Source organism: Canis lupus, chromosome 24 (genome assembly GCF_003254725.2).
Source record: "Canis lupus dingo isolate Sandy chromosome 24, ASM325472v2, whole genome shotgun sequence".
In the NCBI taxonomy this organism is placed as follows: Eukaryota; Metazoa; Chordata; class Mammalia; order Carnivora; family Canidae; genus Canis; species Canis lupus.
Window position 1 is genome coordinate 21,963,682 of NC_064266.1, and position 20,143 is coordinate 21,983,824.

Consider the following 20,143-nt stretch of genomic DNA (forward strand, 5'->3'; position numbering starts at 1 on the left):
GGGGGGTGGCGAGAGAAGGGAAGAAGCTCCACCTTTATTATCACCTACAGGCCCTATACCAGGGTATCTCAATTATTCCATTCCTTCACTTAGAGGAAAGCAAAAGGAAGTTCAGGCTCAGGGGGATCAAGCCTCTCAATCACCAAAGGGCCTGAGGCCTAGCTGGGCTCCTCCTGCTGCCTGTGAGACTAAGGTGGTGGCACTACAGAGTCCCCCAGGGTTGTCACTTGTGTTCTCCCACCTAAGCCAGCACAGACGCAAGGTAGTGGCAGTGGTGACAAGAGCAGTGGTGATACTACCCGCTGATAATGTACACCGTTGGTGGGTTTGGTGCTGGGCTCCAAACCCACTTGATCCTACCGTTAAAGATGAGGAAACTGTTGCACAGAGAGGCAAAGCAACATACCCAAGGTCACACAGCTAAAAAGGATTTGAACCTTGTGACCGAAAGGCCATGATGTCCCAGAGCCCAGGACATTGCTGGGTCTCCCAGCTGAGCTGGCACCAGCTGCAGGCAGCTGTAGCCCCAATTCTGGCCACCAGGCCCTGAGCCTGTCCCCAGTGGCCACCTGCTAATTAGCCAGGCGGCTTCTGCTTGCTCAGTGGCTGCTTTGGATAATTCTCCCAGGGAAGGCCGAGCTTGCAGGAGCAGGAAAGGTAATTGCTAATTTGCACGAGAGGAGACAAAGGGGACAAAGGCGCCCATGGCTGCCCAGCACAGCCTGAGCTGGCCTCACATCCACGCCTGGGGACTACCCACCGACCACCACTCACCACCCACCGTGACAAGCTCCCTGGACGCGTCTGTCCACAGGACACATCCACACAGCCCCCAGCCAGTCTAGGTCACTGGGCCGCGCCCCAGGAAGAGCAGAAGAAAGCACTGACAGGGAGGGGGCGGACAGGGAGCTCGGCGATTTCAAAAGTAGGGACCCCCCCGTAAGTGTTCTGGTATTTTCTGGGCATGCTGTACTGCTGCCCGCTGCTGCCCCACAACAGCTGGAGAACGAAACTGCTCTCGGCCCCATTTCCAGGTGAGAAAACTGATGCACGGGGAGCGGAAGTGACTGCCCAGGGTCACCGGCTGGGAGGGGAGGCAGCCAGGACGGCACACTGCTGCGCCCTCAGCTCCGGCTGCCCGGTCCCCATCTCCCGTTCTGCCAAAGAAACTGAGGGCTGGCGGCCACGTTACAGAAAAAGTACAGGCTTTGGAGTCCCAGCTCCGCAATCACGGCCCGTGTGCTTCAGGACACAACCTTGGGACATGCCTCTGTTTCGTCTAGAAAATGGGCCTCGAAACCCCCGAGTTGTGTGGGCACCGAGGGCGGGCACAGGTGCTGAGTACGGACGTGCTCCCTCCTTCAAAGGGCCGCCCAGGTGATGCGGGGAAGGCCGCGGCAGCCGGAGCAGAGCCTGGTGGCCAGGAAGGTGGGCCGGGGGAAGGGGGCCCCCTGCACAGGGCCTGCTGCCGGTGCCTGGGTGAGCCGTGACCGGCTCCCGGGGAGGCCCCGCCTGGGCTGGAGCGGGGGCAGGCAGACCCGGTCCAAACCCTGGCTCTCCCATGCCAGCAGGGCATGCACCCGCCACAGCTCGGCTTCCTCATTCAGGGTGCTCCACCCCGCCCCCCAGAGCCGTCCTGAGGCTCAGAGGCTGATCAGGATGGATAAGGCACCCGGCCCGGGCTGCTGGGAGACCCGTCTGGGGACCCAGCCCTCCCTGCCCAGCAGGGCCAGACACCGGATGGACACACAGGCCGAGTGGACAATCACATGAGTTCAGACCTCTTCCTCTTCTTGAGGACCCCAGACTCCGCCTGCCTGCGGCCTGAGCTTCCCCACACTCTGGGCCTTTCAACATCCTTACAACAGACCTCCTGACCCACCAAGCCGTGCCTTACAAAACCTGCTCGGGAACCACAAATCTGAAAGTTGCTATTATTTCGTGGTGCCAGTGACGTGTGTGCACGTGTACACAAACGCTCATCTGGGGGAAGCCGTGCAGACGGCTCTGGGCAGTCTCCACTCCCCTGGGTCCCCCGGGTCCCCTGAGCCCGGAGACCCACATTTTAGCCTCCTAGTGGCCCCGCCTCACTTGTGACCTGGGGCAAGTCACTCCCCCAATCTAGGCCTCAGTTTACCCCTTTGTACTATATTTCTGCCCTCTCTTCCTCATGGAGTTCTGAAAGGACTCAGGTGATGTGACAGTTGCCAACACCTGTGAAAATAGTTCAAAGTCATACAAATGTTAAGTTCTGGCTTGAAACATTTCTTAAGCTCCTCCTACAGGCAGGCATAAAGCTGGGCAGTTAAACACATGCGTCCGGGCATGTTTCCTGTATCCCATTCCATCAGCCCCATCAGACAAGCATCACATCCCCATTCTATAGATGAGGATACTGGAGTTCGGAACATTTGCCTAAGGGTCCCATAGCCAGAAAGTGGGGGGCCATCTGAGAGTCTGCCACATGGAGTGAGGAGTCAAGGCAACGGTGTTCTCTTTTCCAAGCCCCCGTGGGTCTTAAAATCCACCTCAAAGGTTGAACAAATAGGTGTCAGGGCCCCTGCGGGCATCACTAACTCACTGGGATTGGCTGTGAGAGCTCAGAAATCATTTTGTTCTGGGTCCTAAGATCCTGAGGGATAAACTGTAGTCTTTTGATTCCCAAATATAAGGAGTGGGGGCGTCGGGGACACTGGCCTCCTTGCTATTCCAAAAACCCACCTGACAGACTCCTGCCTCAGGGCCTTTGCACTTACTGTTCCCTCTATCTGGAATGCTCTTCCCCCAGATACCTGCATAACTTGTTGCCACACCTCCTTCAGGGCTTTGCTCAAAATGTCACCTACTCAATGAGGCCCTCTCTGATACCCTGATTAAAATTCTAATACCAAAAAAAAAAAAAAAATTCTAATACCTCCCTCCCCAAGCACCTCTGAGTCTCCTAACTTTGCTTGATTTTTCTCTATAGCATTTAGCAGCATCTGATAAACTGGGGAGTTTTCCTTGTTTAGTGTGTAGTGTCAGCCCCCGCTCGAATATAGGCTCTCTGAGAGCAGAAACTTCCATTTGTGTCTCCACAACATGGCACAGCACCTGGCAGAGCAGCCGATCCGTGGATATTTGGACGACTGAGGCTCAGAGAGGGACAGCATTGGGCCCAGGCCACACAGGGAGCACAGAGGCAGTATTTGTGCCCAGGCCTTCTGCTCCCAGCCCTCACCTTCTGTCCCCTCTCTTTCAGCCTGGGATTGGCTCAGATTTGCTAAAACTAGGGATGCAGAGGCGTGAGAGTCGGGGGGGGGGGGGGGGGGGGGGAGGGGGCGGGGGGGGGAAGCCCCTCCCCTGGGGCTTTTGGAGGGGAAGCAGCAAGGGGGTATGTACAGTGCGTCCATTCAGGAGTCCCTGGCTCCCCGCCTGCCCCCTCCCCATCTCAGGTCCCAGGGGCAGAACTCAGAATAGAACCTTCGTTTCCTTCTTGTCTCCTGATTTATGGAATGGGGTCTCCTCCTGGAAACATCAACTACTACCATGAAGGTGCTGGTTCCTTGCCTTTCCAGTGGTTTCTTTGGGGGACAGTTCTCCCCTTTCACATATGAGGTGCTAGGGGCAGAGGAGCGAGGGTGCCATTTGCTCAAACTTGCTGGAGCAAAGCCAGGCCTTAAACCCTGCTCAGACACGTCAGGCTCAGGCACCTTCACCTGGACTAGGCCCCATGCTGGGTGCTGGATGCTGGGTCCAGATCCAGGGACCTGCATACCACTAAGGGAGGGAGCTGCGTGCTGGAAGTGGCAGGTAGCCATAGCTGGGAGCAGCTGCTGGTCAGCCAGCCTGCCTGGGCTTACATCCGGGTGCCGCCCTTTGCTCACAGTGGGCCTCAGGCAAGTTGCATAAGATCCCTGCCTCACAGGGCTGTTTCAGGAGCCCAGTGTGCAAACACACAGGAAGCACTGAGAGCAGGCCGGCACCTAGTGGGCACTCAATAAATGTGCGCAGACACACCTCCAGGCACAACATCCTCTTCTCATCCTCATTACCATCCCCAGCACTCCCACCACCATCACCATAACTACCACCATCCCCATCGTGACCAGCACTCCCACCATCACTGGGTCCTGTAGCATCTGGCCCCCCTGATGCATCCAGAGCTCTGGGTAGGGGCCCATCTGTAGGGCTCACCACTATACCCCAGAGGCTCTCTCTCAGTTGTTGAATGAATAAATGAGTGAATGAATGATGAATTGGCTTTTACCGAGAACAAAGCAGCTGATGCAAGGAGGAGGAGGCAGATCCATTCCTTCAACCCCTCTCCAGCCCTCCCCCTCATTTCTGGAGCTTCTGCTCCCATTTGGACTATTGTTCCTCTGGACCTCAGTCTCCGGTCTCTGCTCTGCACACACCAGACCAGATTCGGCTCCCTAAACGCCTCCCTCCCCATGGTCCCCTGCTCTGTAATACTCAATAGCTCCCACTGCCTGAGAGCTGGCCTTCTGGGACCCCATTAAGGGGCTGACCACCAAGCCTACATGTCTTGGCCCCAAACCTCCCTGCAAACTGGCATCTCTTCCCCTCTTCCCACAGCTGTGACTCTGCGTCACTTGGGCTTCTCAACACAACCAGGAGTGAGCCCAAATGCCCTTGTGACCACCTGCTGACCCTGCCAACCTCCTCTGGCTCTCTCAGCTGTAGGACTGGAGGAGTCCTCGTGTCGGGCAGGTCAGAAAACCCTGGATGGGACCCTGACCATTGAGCCAGCCCTCACGTCAGCCCCACAACTGCCTTGGTCCTCCCATTCTGCAGAGGAGGAAACCGAGGAATCAGGAGAGTTAAAAGGTTTGAGATACTTAACAAATATTTACTGAGTGCTGACTAGGCACTAGGTGCTAAAAACACAGCGGTGAGCAAGACAGCCAACATCCCTGTCCTTGTGGAGTCCAAGAGGAACACACACACAAATGTAGCACTGGTCAGATGTTAATAAAGGCTCCAAGGGCACCTGGGTGGCTCAGTCAATTGAGCAGCCCACTCTTGACTTTGGCTCAGGTCATGATCTCAGGGGGTCCTGAGCTCAAGCTGGCATCTGGGCTCCACACTCAGCAGGGAGTCTGCTTAAGACATTCTCTCCCTGTGCCCCTCCCTGCCCTGCCCTGTGCTCCTGCGTGCACGCGCATGTGCTCTCGCTCTCTCTCTCAAATAAATAAATAAATAAAATCTTAAAGAAAAAAAAAAAAAGCTCCAAAGTTAGGGGAAGGGGCAAGAACATGGTGACCAAAAGGATTTTGAAAAGGCAGTCAGGGAGGGCCTCACTGAGGAGGTGACACTGTAGCAAGGCCCAGTGAGGGCTGGGGGAGCAGCCTGGAGGGCAGTGTGGCTAAAGGTAGTGAGCAGGAGCCCAGAAGGAGGAGAGAGGGGCCAGAGCTGGGCCTTGGTGTTTTTTGCTCAGAGGCTGATGGGGACCCACAGGAAGATTTCGGGCAGAGAGGGAACATGCTTAGGTTTGCCCCTTTTTTAAAAGATTGTATTTATTTATTTATTTATTCACGAAAGACACATAGAGAGAAGCAGATACATAGGCAGAGAGAGAAGCAGACTCCCTGTAAGGAGCCCGATGCGGGACTCGATCCCAGGACCCTGGGATCACGATCTGAGCCAAAGGCAGGTGCTCAATCACTGAACCACCCAGGTGCCCCAGGTTTGCCTTTTTTTTTTTTTTTTTTTTTGGTTTGCCTTTTTAATACAGCAGTCTGGCTGCTGTGTGAAGAGGAAGTAGGAGAAAGGATAGTGAACTTTTGCTGGGGAGCAAGTGACAAGAACTGGGGTAGGAGATAGGAAAGGCCCTGCACTCCCCACAACCCTCAGAGTTTATTTCCCTGGGAAAGGGGGACCCAGAGGAGCCAGATATGGGGGTGGCAGGGCTTAGCTTAGGGATGCCAGGCAGAAGCGGTCCCCTTAAGCTCAGCAAGCCTGGCGCAACGGGGACAGGGGCCTGGGCCTGGCTGCCTGAGCTGACCAGCTGGATGGCACATCAGGCCCTAGGCTGTCCCCAGCCACCAGCCAGTGCAGCTACCTGAGGCTCCCAGCTCTGGGAGCGCAAAGATCCAAGTCTGTCCTGTTCACCACTCCCAGCACATAGTAGGTGCTAAGTAAATCCTTGTGGAATGCATGAGCAGGGCCTGGTGCAAAGTGGGTGCCAATCCGTTTGCTGAATGACTCGGTTAATGAATGGATTGCCTGCAGCCTTGGACTGTTTGCCAGGGGTTCTCAGATTAGTCTGAGTTCCTTAAAATAATTGCAGCTGCTGCTGATCACAGAGCTTTACTGTGAGCCAGGCCCCAAGCTCAGCCTCTTAAGCTGCATCCTACAACTCCACACAGCAGGTTCTATTGCTGTGCCCATTTTACAGAGGAGGAAATTGAGGCCCAAGGAGGTTAATTAATATCCCCAAGGTCACTCAGCTACTAAGCAGCACAGCTAGGCTCTGAACCCAGGGCTGGATTATTCTCAGCTCCACTGTAATACCTCCTAAAGTGGGATCTTATGAATGACACCATCCCCTCAACTGTAGATCCTCTGAGGGCAGGGCCCTGCATGCGGGGTCCCCAGTGAGCAACCCCAACGCTCCGTCACATCTGGGCTGTTGCCTTGGCTCCTCACCACAGCCTGTACCATCATCTTGGTAAGGAAAGCAAGGCTAGGAGCTGGGAACTTTTTCAGTAAGGGTAGGGCTGAGAAGTGGCAGAGGAGGGCTTCGAATGCCCATCTCTGGAGCCTCTGGACACAGGCTCTCTCCACAGCTAACCTCATCTCTCCTGACCCCAGCACGGGAGTGGGCCACCGAGTCCCCAGACCCCCAGCCCTGCACAAGGCAGTGGCTAGCTCCTGGGGCCCAGTTGATGCCAGAAACCCCTCCACATCGGAGACCTGTCTGAAGATCTGGGGCCACTGGGCTGACCTCTCACCTCTGCCTCTGGCCTAAACGGGCAGATGCCAGGAAAACTGAGCCTGAGGACCTGCAAGGGAAGCTGGGCGTTTAAACCACACACGTGGGGCACACAGCTACGCCCATGAACACCAGCGATCCCAGCAAAGTGGCAGCAGCGGCAACGGCGACAACAGTCGGTGGTCAAGGAGCCCTCAGCCACCGGCCCACCTCTGCGCAGCGCAAGGAGCCCTGAGTGTCACAACAGTCCAGAGAGGCAGGCCCTCGTATCACCCCCGTTCTAGATGCGGGAACTCCGACCCCGAGAGGCTGAGTTGTCCAAGGCAAACAGTGAGTTCATAGGGGATGCAGGATGGAGAACCAGGCAGCCCAGGGCCGAGCCACGCGTATCAGGCAGACGGGGGGACCGGACCTCCCCTGGGTGGAGGCGGCCGGGCCGGGCACTTTTCACCCCCTTGATGGCTGGTGTTTTGTTGTTGTGGCTTCAAGTCATGTGTCTGCCTTGAAAACATACTTCTCTTGTGCTCCTTTGCCCACTGCACCCTTTCTCCCTTCCTGGGAGGTCCAGCCCCTCATCTCCCATTTCTTGGTTCATCTCCTCCTAAGAGCCCTCCCTGGTTCCTCCCCAGCCCCCATGGTACCCTCTCCCCGCCTTGAGCGCCTCTCAGCGCCACCCACCGCCTGCTGGGGCTGCTGGCAGCTGGCCGCTGGTGTCGAGCTCTCTGCCCCGCCTCGCACTGGTGGGCACGAGGCTAAAGGGCAGCCTAGCCTGCTGGCCGGCTGGCCGGCCGTGACGCCCCCTGCCACAACCTGGCCCTCCCTCCCCGGACCACAGAATCCCTCGGTGACCCTACCAGCAGATCCTGTTTGCACTCTGGTCGTACATTCCAGGGGCTGCATACTCTTGCCATTCAGACTCACGCCTGCCCCTCCCTTCTGTGAAGAGGCCCCGTCCAAGCCTGTGTAATGCCACAGGGGACCCCAGGACCTGACACTTGCTGCCACGAGGATGGGTGATACAGTGAGCTGAGGACATCACACTTGTCTGCTGTACAGGCTCAAGTCCTTGCTCGGCCTCTTATCAGCTGTGTGGCCTCGGGCGTATTACTCAACCTCTCTGAGCCTCAACATCTTCATCAGCAAGATGAGGATTGCAAAGGTAGCCATGTTTAGACAATCACATGGAGTCATGTGCAGAAAGTGCTTAACAGTGCTTGGCTCTTCGTAAGCACTCCACAAATACTAGCTGTGTCATGACGGTCATTGTTTGTGCTGGGTAGCAGGCATTCACTGTGTCCCTTACGTATCTCGAATTACCCCCACAACCCTAAAAGGTAGTCGATGTTACTATCCCCATTTTACAGATATGGAAGCGGAGCCTCAAAGAGGCAGAGATGCCTCTGAGGTCACACAGCGGGATGATAAGGCAGGATTTAAACCTAGGGCTCTCTGGCCCAGGGAGCATGCCCATTGTTAGCCCCAAAATGGGCATGGGAAGCCAACTGCCCCCCTCTTCCCTGAGAGCCAACTGCTGCCTGGACCAGCCGGACCTCTGGCCTCTACCTCCCACCTGCTTTGGTTCACGGTGCCTTCCCTCTGCCCTGGCTTCTATCAGGGCCTCCTCTCATCCAGAACTGGGGGTGGGAGGGCTGCCAATCCTTGGGGGCAAGCCAGCTGACCACCCTCCTGCTGGACGTCTTCCCTTCCGGTGTCCCTGCACACGCTTCCGCTGCACTCCCTTCTAGCTCTGGCCTCTGCCCCTCCTGTACCTCTGTGCTCCAGCAGCCCCTGGCCCGTCCCCGACCTCGTATCCCAGGTCTAGCTGCCACTAGCCATGCTGCAGGCGCAAGAGACAAACACTCCCGTTTCCCATACTGAGCACCTGACATGGAACCTCTTTTCACCTTCCCCCGGCAACCTGTGAGATGGGTAGTGCCACTGGGCCCATCTTACAGAGGAGGAAACTGAGGCTCAGAGAGGGGAAGCGACTTGTTTCAAGGTCACCTGGCTGGTGAGTGGAAGAGCTCTGTTCAAACCTGGGACCAGTCTGTGCTCTGCAGCCCGGCTCAGCAACACTGCCCCACATGACCTCATCAGACTCGAGGGTGATTGATCTGATCACAACCAGAATTCTCATTATAGCCCCCTTTCCCTGAGGGCTCTTCGATACCCACACCCTGCTACAGCTGCTGTACACCACATGGCGCAGGTTAGAAGGGAGATGTAAGTGAGGCTTCAACTGTCCTCAGCTCAGAGAGGGGAAGTGACTTACCCAAGACTGCACAGCAGTAAACAGCAGAGCCTGGACTCAGCCTCTGCCTCCACATTCCCCACTCCTCCTCTGACTTGCAGGGGCCTCACATTCACCATAAAACCCTTTGTCCCAAGCCTGCTCCTGTCCCAGCTCCAGATCTCCCAGGGAAACCCCATCCCCCATGGGGTTTCCCAGCAGGAGCCCTCTGAGCTGAGCCCCCTCTCTCCCCCTTGGCCCAGGCTTTCTTGTCACCCCACAGAGTGCTTCTTAACCACCCTTGGGAGGTTGGCAGCTACCTGGTTTGGGGATCTTTACGTTAAGGAGAAGGGTTCTCCAAGGGACTCTGAGTTACAGCAGCACACCCTACTCTGTGGCCTGCCTGTCAGGCTTGGTTTTAGGGCATCTTCCCAGCTACCCTACAGGGTATGGGTTATCTCCACTCACCCACAAGGGGACGAAGGACCAGAGCAGACCATTTGCCCTGAACCAGAAGCTGGTGGTAGAACAGGGTCCAAATGCGGGTCTGCTGTTTGGCCATGTTACCCTCTGGTCTTCCCTAGTTCTCCTCCACCCAGTAGAGAGCCCCTACTCCCCAGGCAGACTCCTCTCCATATCCCTACCAAAACGACGATCCCACTATTTAAGCACTTCACGTGATCCTCTCCTTTGGTCTTCCCAGCAAACCCGTTGGGGGGGGTCAATCATCAGACCCATTTTTCAGATGAAGAAACTGCAGCACCAAGTGCTTACTCAGCTAGGTGCCCACAAAGACTGCGCCTTGGTTTACTAACCTGTAGAATGGGATCATAACAGCCTCTCCCCAGGGTGGCTGAGGACTGCACAGGATGGTGGAAGCCAGGGGCTCTTGGAGACACGCCCTCAGGATGCTGGGAGATGAGGCCCGAGTGTACTTTTCTCCACCCGCCAGCATCCAGTCAGGGCCTAGCCTGCCAAAGGAAGGGCCCCATGTCTCCTTGAACATTTCCTCAGCCCGGGGATGCCGGGATGCCGAGAAAACGATGAGTCATCCACCCAAGCATAGGCCTCCCAGGAGCCTGCAGTCGGGTCCCAGCCGGGGTGAGGAAGGTTCCAGGCTGGGAAGGGGGCCCCATGGACACGATGATTCCTGGGCTGGCCCCACCAAGCCCTGAGTCACCAGCTCTCCATAGCTGCCCACGGCCACATGCTACTGGCCTTAAGGACAGCTCTTAGACTCCGCCCACAGGCCCCTGCCCCCTGCCCCCTAGATTTGTACATCTGTCCACGTTCCTGGTGTCCTAGCTCCCCTCCTTCCACCCAAGAAAACTGGGTCAACACTGACCGTCGGACATCACTTGCCCCTCACCTCCTGTCACCCAGTCCCAGTCCCTTGTCCTGCGAGGGAAGCAGGCTCTCCCCTTCGTCCCTGGCCTTATCTCTCTGCACCTTATAATTCCTTTACCTCTTGTTTCTCCTTCGTAGACTATGTCTTCCTCTTGCCTGGCATTCCAAGGGTTCCTTCTACAACCCAAATCTGACCTTATCTCCCTCCACTAAAAACCCTCCTGTGGACTCCTTGCTTTCATTCATGATGACACAAGGAGATAAGGACACACTGGTTCCTCTGACTGGCTTTCCAGATCCTTCTCTTCCATCTGGCCCCAGCCGATTTCACCAGCTTGTCCCCTCAGGACCCCGCAGGGGTTCTCGAGCTGATCTGACCATTTACCCATCCCTAACCCATTTGAAATCGTCTGCAGAACATGCTTCCTTGGGAAGGTGGCCTCAGTTGCCATCATACACAGCCTGTGCTAACCTGCGAACACCTGTCCCACCTCCTAGCTCTTGCTCACATTCTCACCCCCCTGGAATGAGCTTCTCCATGTTCTGTTCTTGTGGAAAAATTTGGTTGGGCCCTCAAGGTCCAGCTCAAATGTTGTCTTCCTGAGGACTCCTCAGACACCGCTGGGCAGGAGGAATGGTCTGGACCTTGGGGCCCCGGAGGCCCTCTGAGTACAGAAGTGCATAAGCAGTTCTCAGACTCCTGCTCTGAGGCATCTGCTGCCTCCCACAGTGGGGGGGGGGGGGGGGTCCCTTAGGGGTAGCAGCTCTTCTATGTCCTGTGGACACAGCAGTGAACAAAACAGACTGGTCTGCCCTGGCAGAGCTCATAGTCTTATGGTGAGAAAGACACTAAACTTATAAACTAAAAAACATACATAATGTCATGGGGTAAGAAGAGTTATAGAAAAAATTAAATAGAAAGGGGGGGTGAGAAGGGTCTAAGGGACCTAAAATGGTCCTGACTAGGTGATCCGGGAGGGCCTCTCTGGGGAGGTGACATTTGAACAAAGACCCAAAAGAGGAGAGGAACCAGCTGTGTAGAGATCTGGGGGAAGAGCATTCCAGCCTAGGGGAATGGCCAGTGCAAGGGCCCTGGGGCAGAAGTGTATTTGGTAGTTTTTAGAATAGCAAAGGGGTCAGTGTGGCTGAGATCAGATGGGCAAGGGGAGAGTGGAGTGAGGTGAAGGTAGCAGGCAGCAAGGACAGATCATGCCAGGCCTCGGAGGCTTCAGGAAAGCCTTCGGCTCTTGCCTGGAGTCAGACAGGCATCTTGGAGGGTTCTGAGCAGAGGCAGGTGAGAGTCTGGTTTGCGTTCTGCAAAGTTTTCTCAGGTGCGTGAGTCAAAGGGGGTTACGGGGGGTGGGGTGGGGGAGTGAACACAGTGGGGTGGCTGGAGGGATGGAGGTGGTGAGGAGGTGAAGCCTGAGATGTATTTTCAAGGTCAAACCAACAGGATCTGCAAATGCACTGGATGGGGATGAGGAGCTATAAAGAGTCAGCATGACTCCCAGGTGTGGCTGAGCAGGGGCAGGATGGGGCTGCTGAGATGGGGACAGGTAGGGAGTAAATGAGGGGCGAGTGGCTGAATGCACAACTGGCCAGGCTTTGGGAGGTCACACCCAGCTCGGTGCTCTCTGGGACTGTGAGAGTGCTCTCTCCGTTCTCAGCCTCAGTTTCCCCCCTTCCCAGGCTGGCCTAGAGGACTGGATGACTTCGTGCGGAGGGGACAGGCCCAGCTCCGGGCCACTCTGTCTCCCCACCCCTGCAGCCTGCCCAGGCTGGGTCAGACTCTGGAGCTGCCGTTGAGGTGAGGAGGAAGATGGGGGTCTGGGCACCTGTCTCCCACCAGGCTGGTAGAGGGCTGCCTTGAGCTCTGAGAAGCTTTAGTGGAGTGCCCTCAGCTGAGGGGCACCATATGCCGGGGGTGGGGAGGTGCAGAGAGCGAAGGCCCCTATGGATCCCTGCCTCTACGCCCTGCAGCTCAGAGGGTCGGACAGCCACGGAGCCCAAGCCCTGCCACTTCCTCACCATGGGACTCGGGCAAGTTCCCTGGCCTCCCTGATGCCAAGTTCTCATCTACCTCACAGAATCTAGGGGCAACTGAGTGAAACAAAGTGTCTGGCACCTGCCAGGGGCTAGAAAACATGGGAGATGTGCTCAGGCCCCTGACCAAGGGAGGCAGTCATTACAGCAGCCTCCCTGTGTCTAAGATCCTGGAGTCCAGAACTCAAGTTCCTGGCCTGGGACCAGAGCAGGGGTGGGGATGTGGGGGTAGAAGCCAGAAGGCCTTCGGGAGGCTCACCCTACTACCTTTCTGCCTGCTGGATACCTACAGGCTTTGGTAGAGTCCCCAGCCTCACCCCTTGGCACCCCTCCTTGACCTCTGGGAACTGGCAGCCAGCACCAGGAAAGGATTCAGAGGCAGGATGGACCAAAAGAGCATTCGTGTGTAATAACTAGGGAAACTGAGGCTCAGAGCAGGGCAGGAGCCAACCAGGGGAGAGAGACCCTGAGCTTTCAAGTCCCCAGCTCTGGAGGCTCATGTCACACCTATGCCACTTATCAAGACCCTTCTGGTGTCCTGTGCAATTCAGTACGACACTAACCAGCCCCTATTGGTGCTAGAGACAGAAATGACTCTGACACAATCTCTAGGGAACTAATAGTTACTGCCCACCAACTAGGGACTTGGCTGGGTGCTTTCTTTCCACTGGCCATCTAATATCCACCCTGGCTTTCATCACCATCCCCATTCTCCAGGTCAGGAAACTGGGGTTCAGTGAGATCGCACAGCAGCTAACATTTCCTAAGACTTGCACGTTCTTCAGGCTCTATGTTGATTAATGCATGAATCTTCATACAGTGCTATGAGGGAGACAGAATGATCAGCTCCATTCTACAGATGACCAAACTAAGGTCAAACTGGTAAAAGGGCAGTGCTGGTATTTGAACCCAGTGCCCTGTAGCTCGAAACCCCAAGGCCCCCGCCCCCTGTATGTCAGGGGGGCCAGGAGCAGGAAGCAGACTCAAGAGTCCTTGTTCTAATAAGCTGCCCACCGTGGCAGGGCCCCACCCAGCTCTCTTCTGCTCCCTCTCCTGTTTGGGGGCCCGGGGTCCAGGCTTGGCTTTGACACAAGTTACCAGACAAAACCCCTCAAATGAGAGTGGAGCTTTTTGAGTTTGCCAAGCCCCCCTGGTAGTGGGGCTTTCTAGCCCGTTTTCCAGATGAGGAGAGTGAGACCTAGAGAGTCAGGCAGGATACTGGCCCAAGGTCACATAGCCAGGAAGCCAGGAAGTGGTTGAGTTGGGCTCCACCTGTCTTGACCCCCTTGCTTTGAGTCCAGAGACCTCTCTCCCAGAAGAGCACACCCCACCCTACGTGGTGCTGGGTTTTGGGCTCAGTAAGTGCCCTTGTAGGGCAGGGGGTGTAGGGGGGAAGAGGGCTGGAAACAAGGAGGTGCATTGGCCATTGTTATGGGGATGGGGACAGGGACAGGGACAGGGCCACTGCACCACTTCTTACAGCCACAGCCACTGCCTCCCTCAACACTTCCCTTCCGAAGCTGCTGAGGCCCCAGGGGCGGCAGGGACCAGGGCAGCAGCTCCGCTGCCTCTGTCACAATGAAGGACATCCCCTGTCAGCCCTGCACTGCCACACTGATGGGGTTTCTTCAGTAGGATCTCAAACATGTGTGCAGGCACACTCACACTCGTGGCCTGCCGATGCCCACACCCCAGGTGCTTGCACATCTGCCAACACAGATGCCCACACTCACACACATTCACAAGCATGTAGTCTCCCCTCCACCTGTATACACACACACACACACACACACACACACAAACACACTGCCCCAGGCACACAAGCATCCCTTGTCTGCACATGGATGAGCACATGCACACACACACCCACACAGTCACAGTGCTGCACACGCATGCACACACACACACAGCCTCATTTGTGCACACAAATGCTCTACCCCATGAGCACCTGCACCCGTGCACACTATTCAATCAGTCCCACAATCTCTGAGGGAAGAGCTGGCTTGGAGAAGCCCAAGTTTGCCGGAGGCTGGGTCAGGCTCTGGACCTCTGTCCCTAGCCAGCCCTAGCCACCAGCTGCCCACCGTCCCCCCCAGTCTTCCCAGCAGTATTTTTAGGGTCCCAGATGGGCCTCCTGACTTTCAGATACCCCAAGACAAGAAGGCTGTCTTTGGGGCCATTCCAGGTTTAACTCAAGCATCACCCAGGGTCCAAAACACAACCCCTGGAGTACCCAAGACCACATTCACCCAAATCACTGAGGCTTAATTGACAAAAGAGCCCACTTTTGCCACTCATGAGAAATCCAAATGGGGCCTGTGCCAAATGTCACTGTCAACCTTCTCCAAAGTCCCCCAGGACCCAGGACAACAGAGGCCTCCTCTCACTCCATACCTGTCTTCGTGAGCCCCAGTTAGGCCCCTAGACACCCCACATGGAACCAGTCCTGCCTCAAGCACCAGCCTGTGATTACAGACATCTTGAGCAGAGAAATTCTTGTAAACTAATTCAGATTAAGGTGTAATGGACTGAAAGCTTGTCACAAAGGACCTGTGCTTTCCATGGGATCGGGGCCACAAGACCCATCAGCCGGGGTCAAACTGGAGATGTACCCCAGCTCAGGGCCTGCCCCCATCAGCAGCGTGGCCTAGCCCCACATCTTGCTAAGCCTCAGTTTACTCATCTGGAGGATGGCAGCATCGACCTCTGGGGGATTGCAAGAATTTGACAAGTCGATGCGTATCGATCCCTCGGCACAGTGATAGGCACACAGCAGGTGACTTGGAAGCAGTCACTGTGGTGATAACTTGGGAGAAAAGCAGGAAACATTGAGGAATTCAAGCGAAGGTCACAGCATATATTACACTGTGTTAAGTCAGAGGCCATTTCCCGCCCAGACCAGTGGCCGCAGGTGCCAAAGGTTTACACAAAAGCTCTGGGGAGAAAGACCGAAGACTGAGAAAACGCTCTCCACTAAATGAACGTTGTCTGCAAACTGGGAAAAGACCACCATTAGTCAATTTGGCCAGCGGAACACCTGGGGTCTGGCTCGCAAAAGCCTAATGTTGACAGTGGGGTTTGGCAAGCTGGCGTTTCCCCTCGGGGAATGGGGCTCTAATGGGGGGATTCACGGCCAGGGATGGGCCTACAACGCCCACACTGGAGCACAGAAACCTGCATTCCAGTCCTGGCTCCCTACCAACGGAAAGCACCTCTCTCGAGGCCTCAGTCTTCCCATCCGGAAGATGGTAGAGTTGAGCTGAGAACATCCATCTCCAGGGAGGTCCTGGGAGTTGACAGGTGGCCCAGGGCTACCCCAGCCATAACCTGCGGCCCTCGTAGGCCCGGGGAAGGGGAGTGCTGGGGGTAGACAGCCCCACTTGAAGAGACCAGAGGAAAAGGAAAGAGGTCGGTTCACTTTGTGGCCGATGCTGGAGCCGAATCAGAGGGTCTTGCCTCCAAGGGGTTTGCCTCCCCTGCTTGGCAGCGCTCGGAGTCCGGAGCAGGCCAAACACAAGAAATAATAAATCCTAACCAGGCTTTGCCCAGTCAGGAGGCCCCCGGCTGGCTCTTGTCATAAAAAGATCTTATCCCCATGAGCACCCCGTGCCGCGGGTGGAGGACTCCGCCCTCCTCCCCTCAGCCCTCAGCCCTCAGCCCTCCGCCTCCACTTCTATTTCCTGTGACAACCTGCAAACTGAAGACCAACTTGCCTCTCCCCCACGCCCAGGCTCTGGCTCGACCCCCGCCCCGCCCCGCCCCCGCCCGGGCCCCAGCTGCAGGAGGCCCCGCGGAGTGTAATTCCCCTCGCCCTCCTCTCCGCCCTGGGCCCGTCCGGGCAGATTAAGCCTTTGTCACACACACCCAGAAAAGCTCAGGGCCAGATGGGACGGGACAAGTGGTGTCAGCTCATCGACCCGCGGCCGGCCGGGACTAGGGAAGGGCCCGACCACAGCACCGCATATGGCTGTGGGAGGAGGCAAGGGGGCCCTGGGAGGGGGCAGCCAGAGAACAACATGGAAGAGAGATGACACACCATCGCCACCCTTGGGACCGCACACCGCGCCAGGGGCCCTGGTTCAGCTGCAGGATGACCCAACTCCCACACCTCCTCTTCCCTGAAATTGTTTTGCTGCCCGCCCTCCCTTGGTGGCTCGGAGGGCTTCTTTATCACATCCTCAGCCATGCCCACCCCCCCCCCACACACCAGCTGTGTGCCCAGAAGCAGGCAGAGTCGGACCTGCCCCGATACCCAGGACCCGACCCAAGGCCTGTGGGTGCTGATCAAGTGCCTCAGACAAAGGTTTATGGCCTGATGACCTTCACAGAAGCCCACCCAGGACAAAACTACAGGGTGTCTCCCAAGTGCCACCAGAGGCAATGGCAACTTTGTGTGTGTGTGTGTGTGTGTGTGTGTGTGTAGGCCAGTGAAGGTAGGGCATGTCCTCTGCACCTTTCTAACATGGTCCCATTCAGCCCCTCCCAGGAAGAGGCCATGGCTGGCCCAGAATTCCCAGCAGGATTTGTTCCTCTTAGATCAGTGGAAAGAAAAATGGAAATATAAAAATAATTACTAAGCCCCAGGAAGGTGCTTGAAGATGGGGGTGGCAGGACTCTGGGGCAGCTCCTGCGGCTGGCTCCAGTTGGCTGGGCGAGTGGCAGGTAACTAACGGGCTCTCTGGGGACAGGCAGGCCAGGCAGGAAAGCACAGGGAGCTGGAGGGACAGGCTGTTGAAGGAGGGCATGGCTGCTCTGTTGTGTTTGTCGTCCTCCTGGCAGCCTGGGCAGGGAGACCTGGGTCCCCTTTCTCTGCGTCCAAGGCAGGTGGTCCCTTGGGGAAGGCATATTATTGGCCTGGGAGCCAGGGTGGAGGGTCGTGAGGCCCCTGATGCTGGGGACAGGTGAGGCAGGTTGACGTGGGCCTCATGAAGGGTCTGAAGCGACTGGCTGGGCTGGGAGGACCTGGAGCCCAGGCCTAGCACCCAATTTCTGAATGTGGCCTGGATGGATGGGTGTGTGTGTGTGTGTGTGTGCGCGCGTGCTCATGCTTGCTTTGCTCTGCCTTGACAGTAGTGTTGCTAAGGGGGTAGGGGACCTGCCCCATGATGCCCATTCCCTAGGGCAGAAATGGACCCACACAGAGAACCAGTGAGCCAGCTGACAAGTCTGAGGGTCACCTGCCTCCCAACTTCAGGAGTGGGTGGAATGGGGGATCCTGCCTCCGACTACGTGGAAGGTTGAACCAAGACTGTCAGTTCCCTGGGGAGGCATAACCAGGCTGGGGTAGGAGGTGCTAACTAATCGGGAGGGCTGAGGACACTGCCCCAGGGTGGGGGGCACAGAGCCAGTCAACCACCTAGTGGGTCACTGACCTCAAAAAAAAAAAAAAAAAACCACACTCAAAAAAACCTAGCCCAAGATGGGAGAGAACCCAAGGGGGTACGGAACTGGCAGGGTGGGGAAGGAAGGCTGACCTAAGCTGGGGAGAGGCAATGGCCCTCACTCCCCCTATGGGAAAGTGGGAACTGATTTGGGCTGGGGGAGGGGTCCCCGACTCGATCGGGGAAAGGACAATGACCCAGACTCCCCGGGCTCGGGGGAGAGCACCGACCGGGGCTGGGGGAGGCCCCTGACTCGCGCGGGGTGGGCCACTGCTCCCGCCTGGCCCTCCGGGAATCCGGCCCCGGCGCACCCCTTGGCCCGGCCCCACGCTCCGGGTCCGGCCGGAGGCGGCAGCGGCGCAGATGGGCTGCTGGCGGCCGCAGCGGCAGCGGCGCGGTTATCAGCGCTCCTCGCAGATGGGCCGCCCGCCCTCCGCGCTCGCGGCTCCCCACTCCCCGCGGCCTGCAGCCCCGTCCCCTGGGCGCGGGGGGAGGCGCCTCCGGATCCGCTCCCCGGCTCCCGCCTCCCTCCCTCGCGGCCCCCTCACCCCGCGGGCCCGGGCCCGGGCGGCCGCCGGAGGGGGAGGGGGAGGGGACAAGTGCACTTTTCGTAACGACCGAATCAATTGTGTGTGAAGAGCCCGCTCCGGCCGGGGACGGGGCTGAGCGCGGGGCGGGCGGGCCGGACGGGGGAGGAGCGCGGAGGGGGGAGCGGGGGAGCGAGGGAGGGAGGGAGGCCGGCGCGGGGCGGCCCCGCTCGCTCGCTCGGGCCGGGCGAGGCCGGGGAGGGAGCGAGGGGGGCAGGGAGGGAGGCCGGCCGGGCCGGGCCGGGCCGGGGGCCGAACGCACTAATGGAGGGTCTCCGCGACGGAAAGTTCAAAGCTCAGCAGCGCCCCGGGAGCAGCCACCCCCCCCAGCCCCCACCCGCTGCAGAACAATGAGGTCCCGGCGGGGGAGCCGCGGGGCCCGCGCCGCACGCCCTCTCCAGGGCGCCCGGGGCCGGAGGGGACGCCCCCGCCCGGCCGCCCGCCTCCTCCCTCCCGGCGGCTGCGGTTCCCCGCCCCCTCCCCCACGCCACCCCGCCCGGACCGGGCCGGCCCCGGGGACGGGGGAGGGGAGGGGATGGATAGGTCAGGCCGCCCCCGTCCCAGGGAGGGGGGGAGCTAGGGGCCCGGGGGGCGGAGGGGGCGCCCCACCCACCCGCGCGAGGCTGCTCCTGCGCCAGGCTGCGGCTCGGGCCGCCCCTCCCCGGGCCAGCCCCGGGTGGGGTCGGGGAGACCGTGCCCGGGCGGGCCCCCTCCCCCGGCGCTGGGGAGCCGAGTGGACTCCCCGTCCCGCGGCTGCCCCTGCCCCCCCTCCCGCGGCACCACCCTCCACACACACACACACACACACACACACACACACACACACACACACACACACACACACACACACACACACACACCGCCCAGCCGGCCCGGGGGCGGGAGCGCGAGGCGCCCGGGACAGGCAGCCCCGGGGCGGGCGGGGGGGAGGCTCGGGCTTCGGAGCAGCCGCCTGCTGGCTGGGGGAGGGGACGGGAGGACGGAACATGCTGGGGTGAGCTGCCCGGGACAGCCCGCCCGGCACGGCCACGGCCCGGGCAGCAGCGCAGAGGGGGGCAGGGACGCCCCGCACCCGGAGCGCTGCCGGGGCGGGCCGGGGCGGGCGGGTGAGCAGGGACGCGTGCGCCTCGAGCGGGCCAGACCCACGGACAACCTCAGGGACACACGTTCGGACACACATCCACACCCCCACACCCCCACACCCCCACACCCCCACACCCCGCCCCCGCCCGCCCCGAGCCCCGCGGCGGGACCGGCCCGCGGCCGCCGCGCGCGCACTCACCGAGCCCGTCTTGACCGGCACATACACCACTTGGCCCATCTTGGGTTCCCGGCCGCTGCCCAGGCGGAAGCCCTTGGAGCGCACCCAGAACTGGAACTTGCCTTTCTCGCCGGCCGCCGGGCCGCTGCCCGCGCCGGTCCCGCCGCCGCCCTGCAGGACCTCGGCGATCCGCTGGTATTTGCTGCGTGTCACCGTCTTGGTTTTGGCCGAGTCGCCGTAGGTGCGCAGGCACCAGTCCCGGAACTGGCGGCCCAGCTCCGAGTCCCCGGGGCTGCGCTCGCGCTCCCAGCCCCCGCGCAGCAGCAGCGTCGGCTTCGGCATCCTCCCGCCGCGCCC

At 58.8% G+C, this 20,143-nt stretch overlaps 1 protein-coding gene across 2 annotated transcripts in view; it reads right to left on the reverse strand.

The window, feature by feature from the left end:
* The window catches only part of NOL4L (nucleolar protein 4 like), a 130,580-nt gene extending 110,437 nt beyond the window's left edge, over window positions 1-20,143 (reverse strand). For both annotated transcript variants that reach the window (XR_003145049.3, XM_025469685.3), the window contains exon 1: window positions 19,808-20,143. Coding sequence is in view for 1 of the 2 variants with exons in the window: in XM_025469685.3 (XP_025325470.1) it covers window positions 19,808-20,128 (321 nt within the window). In the remaining variant the exon portion in view is untranslated. The remainder of the gene's footprint in view (window positions 1-19,807) is intronic.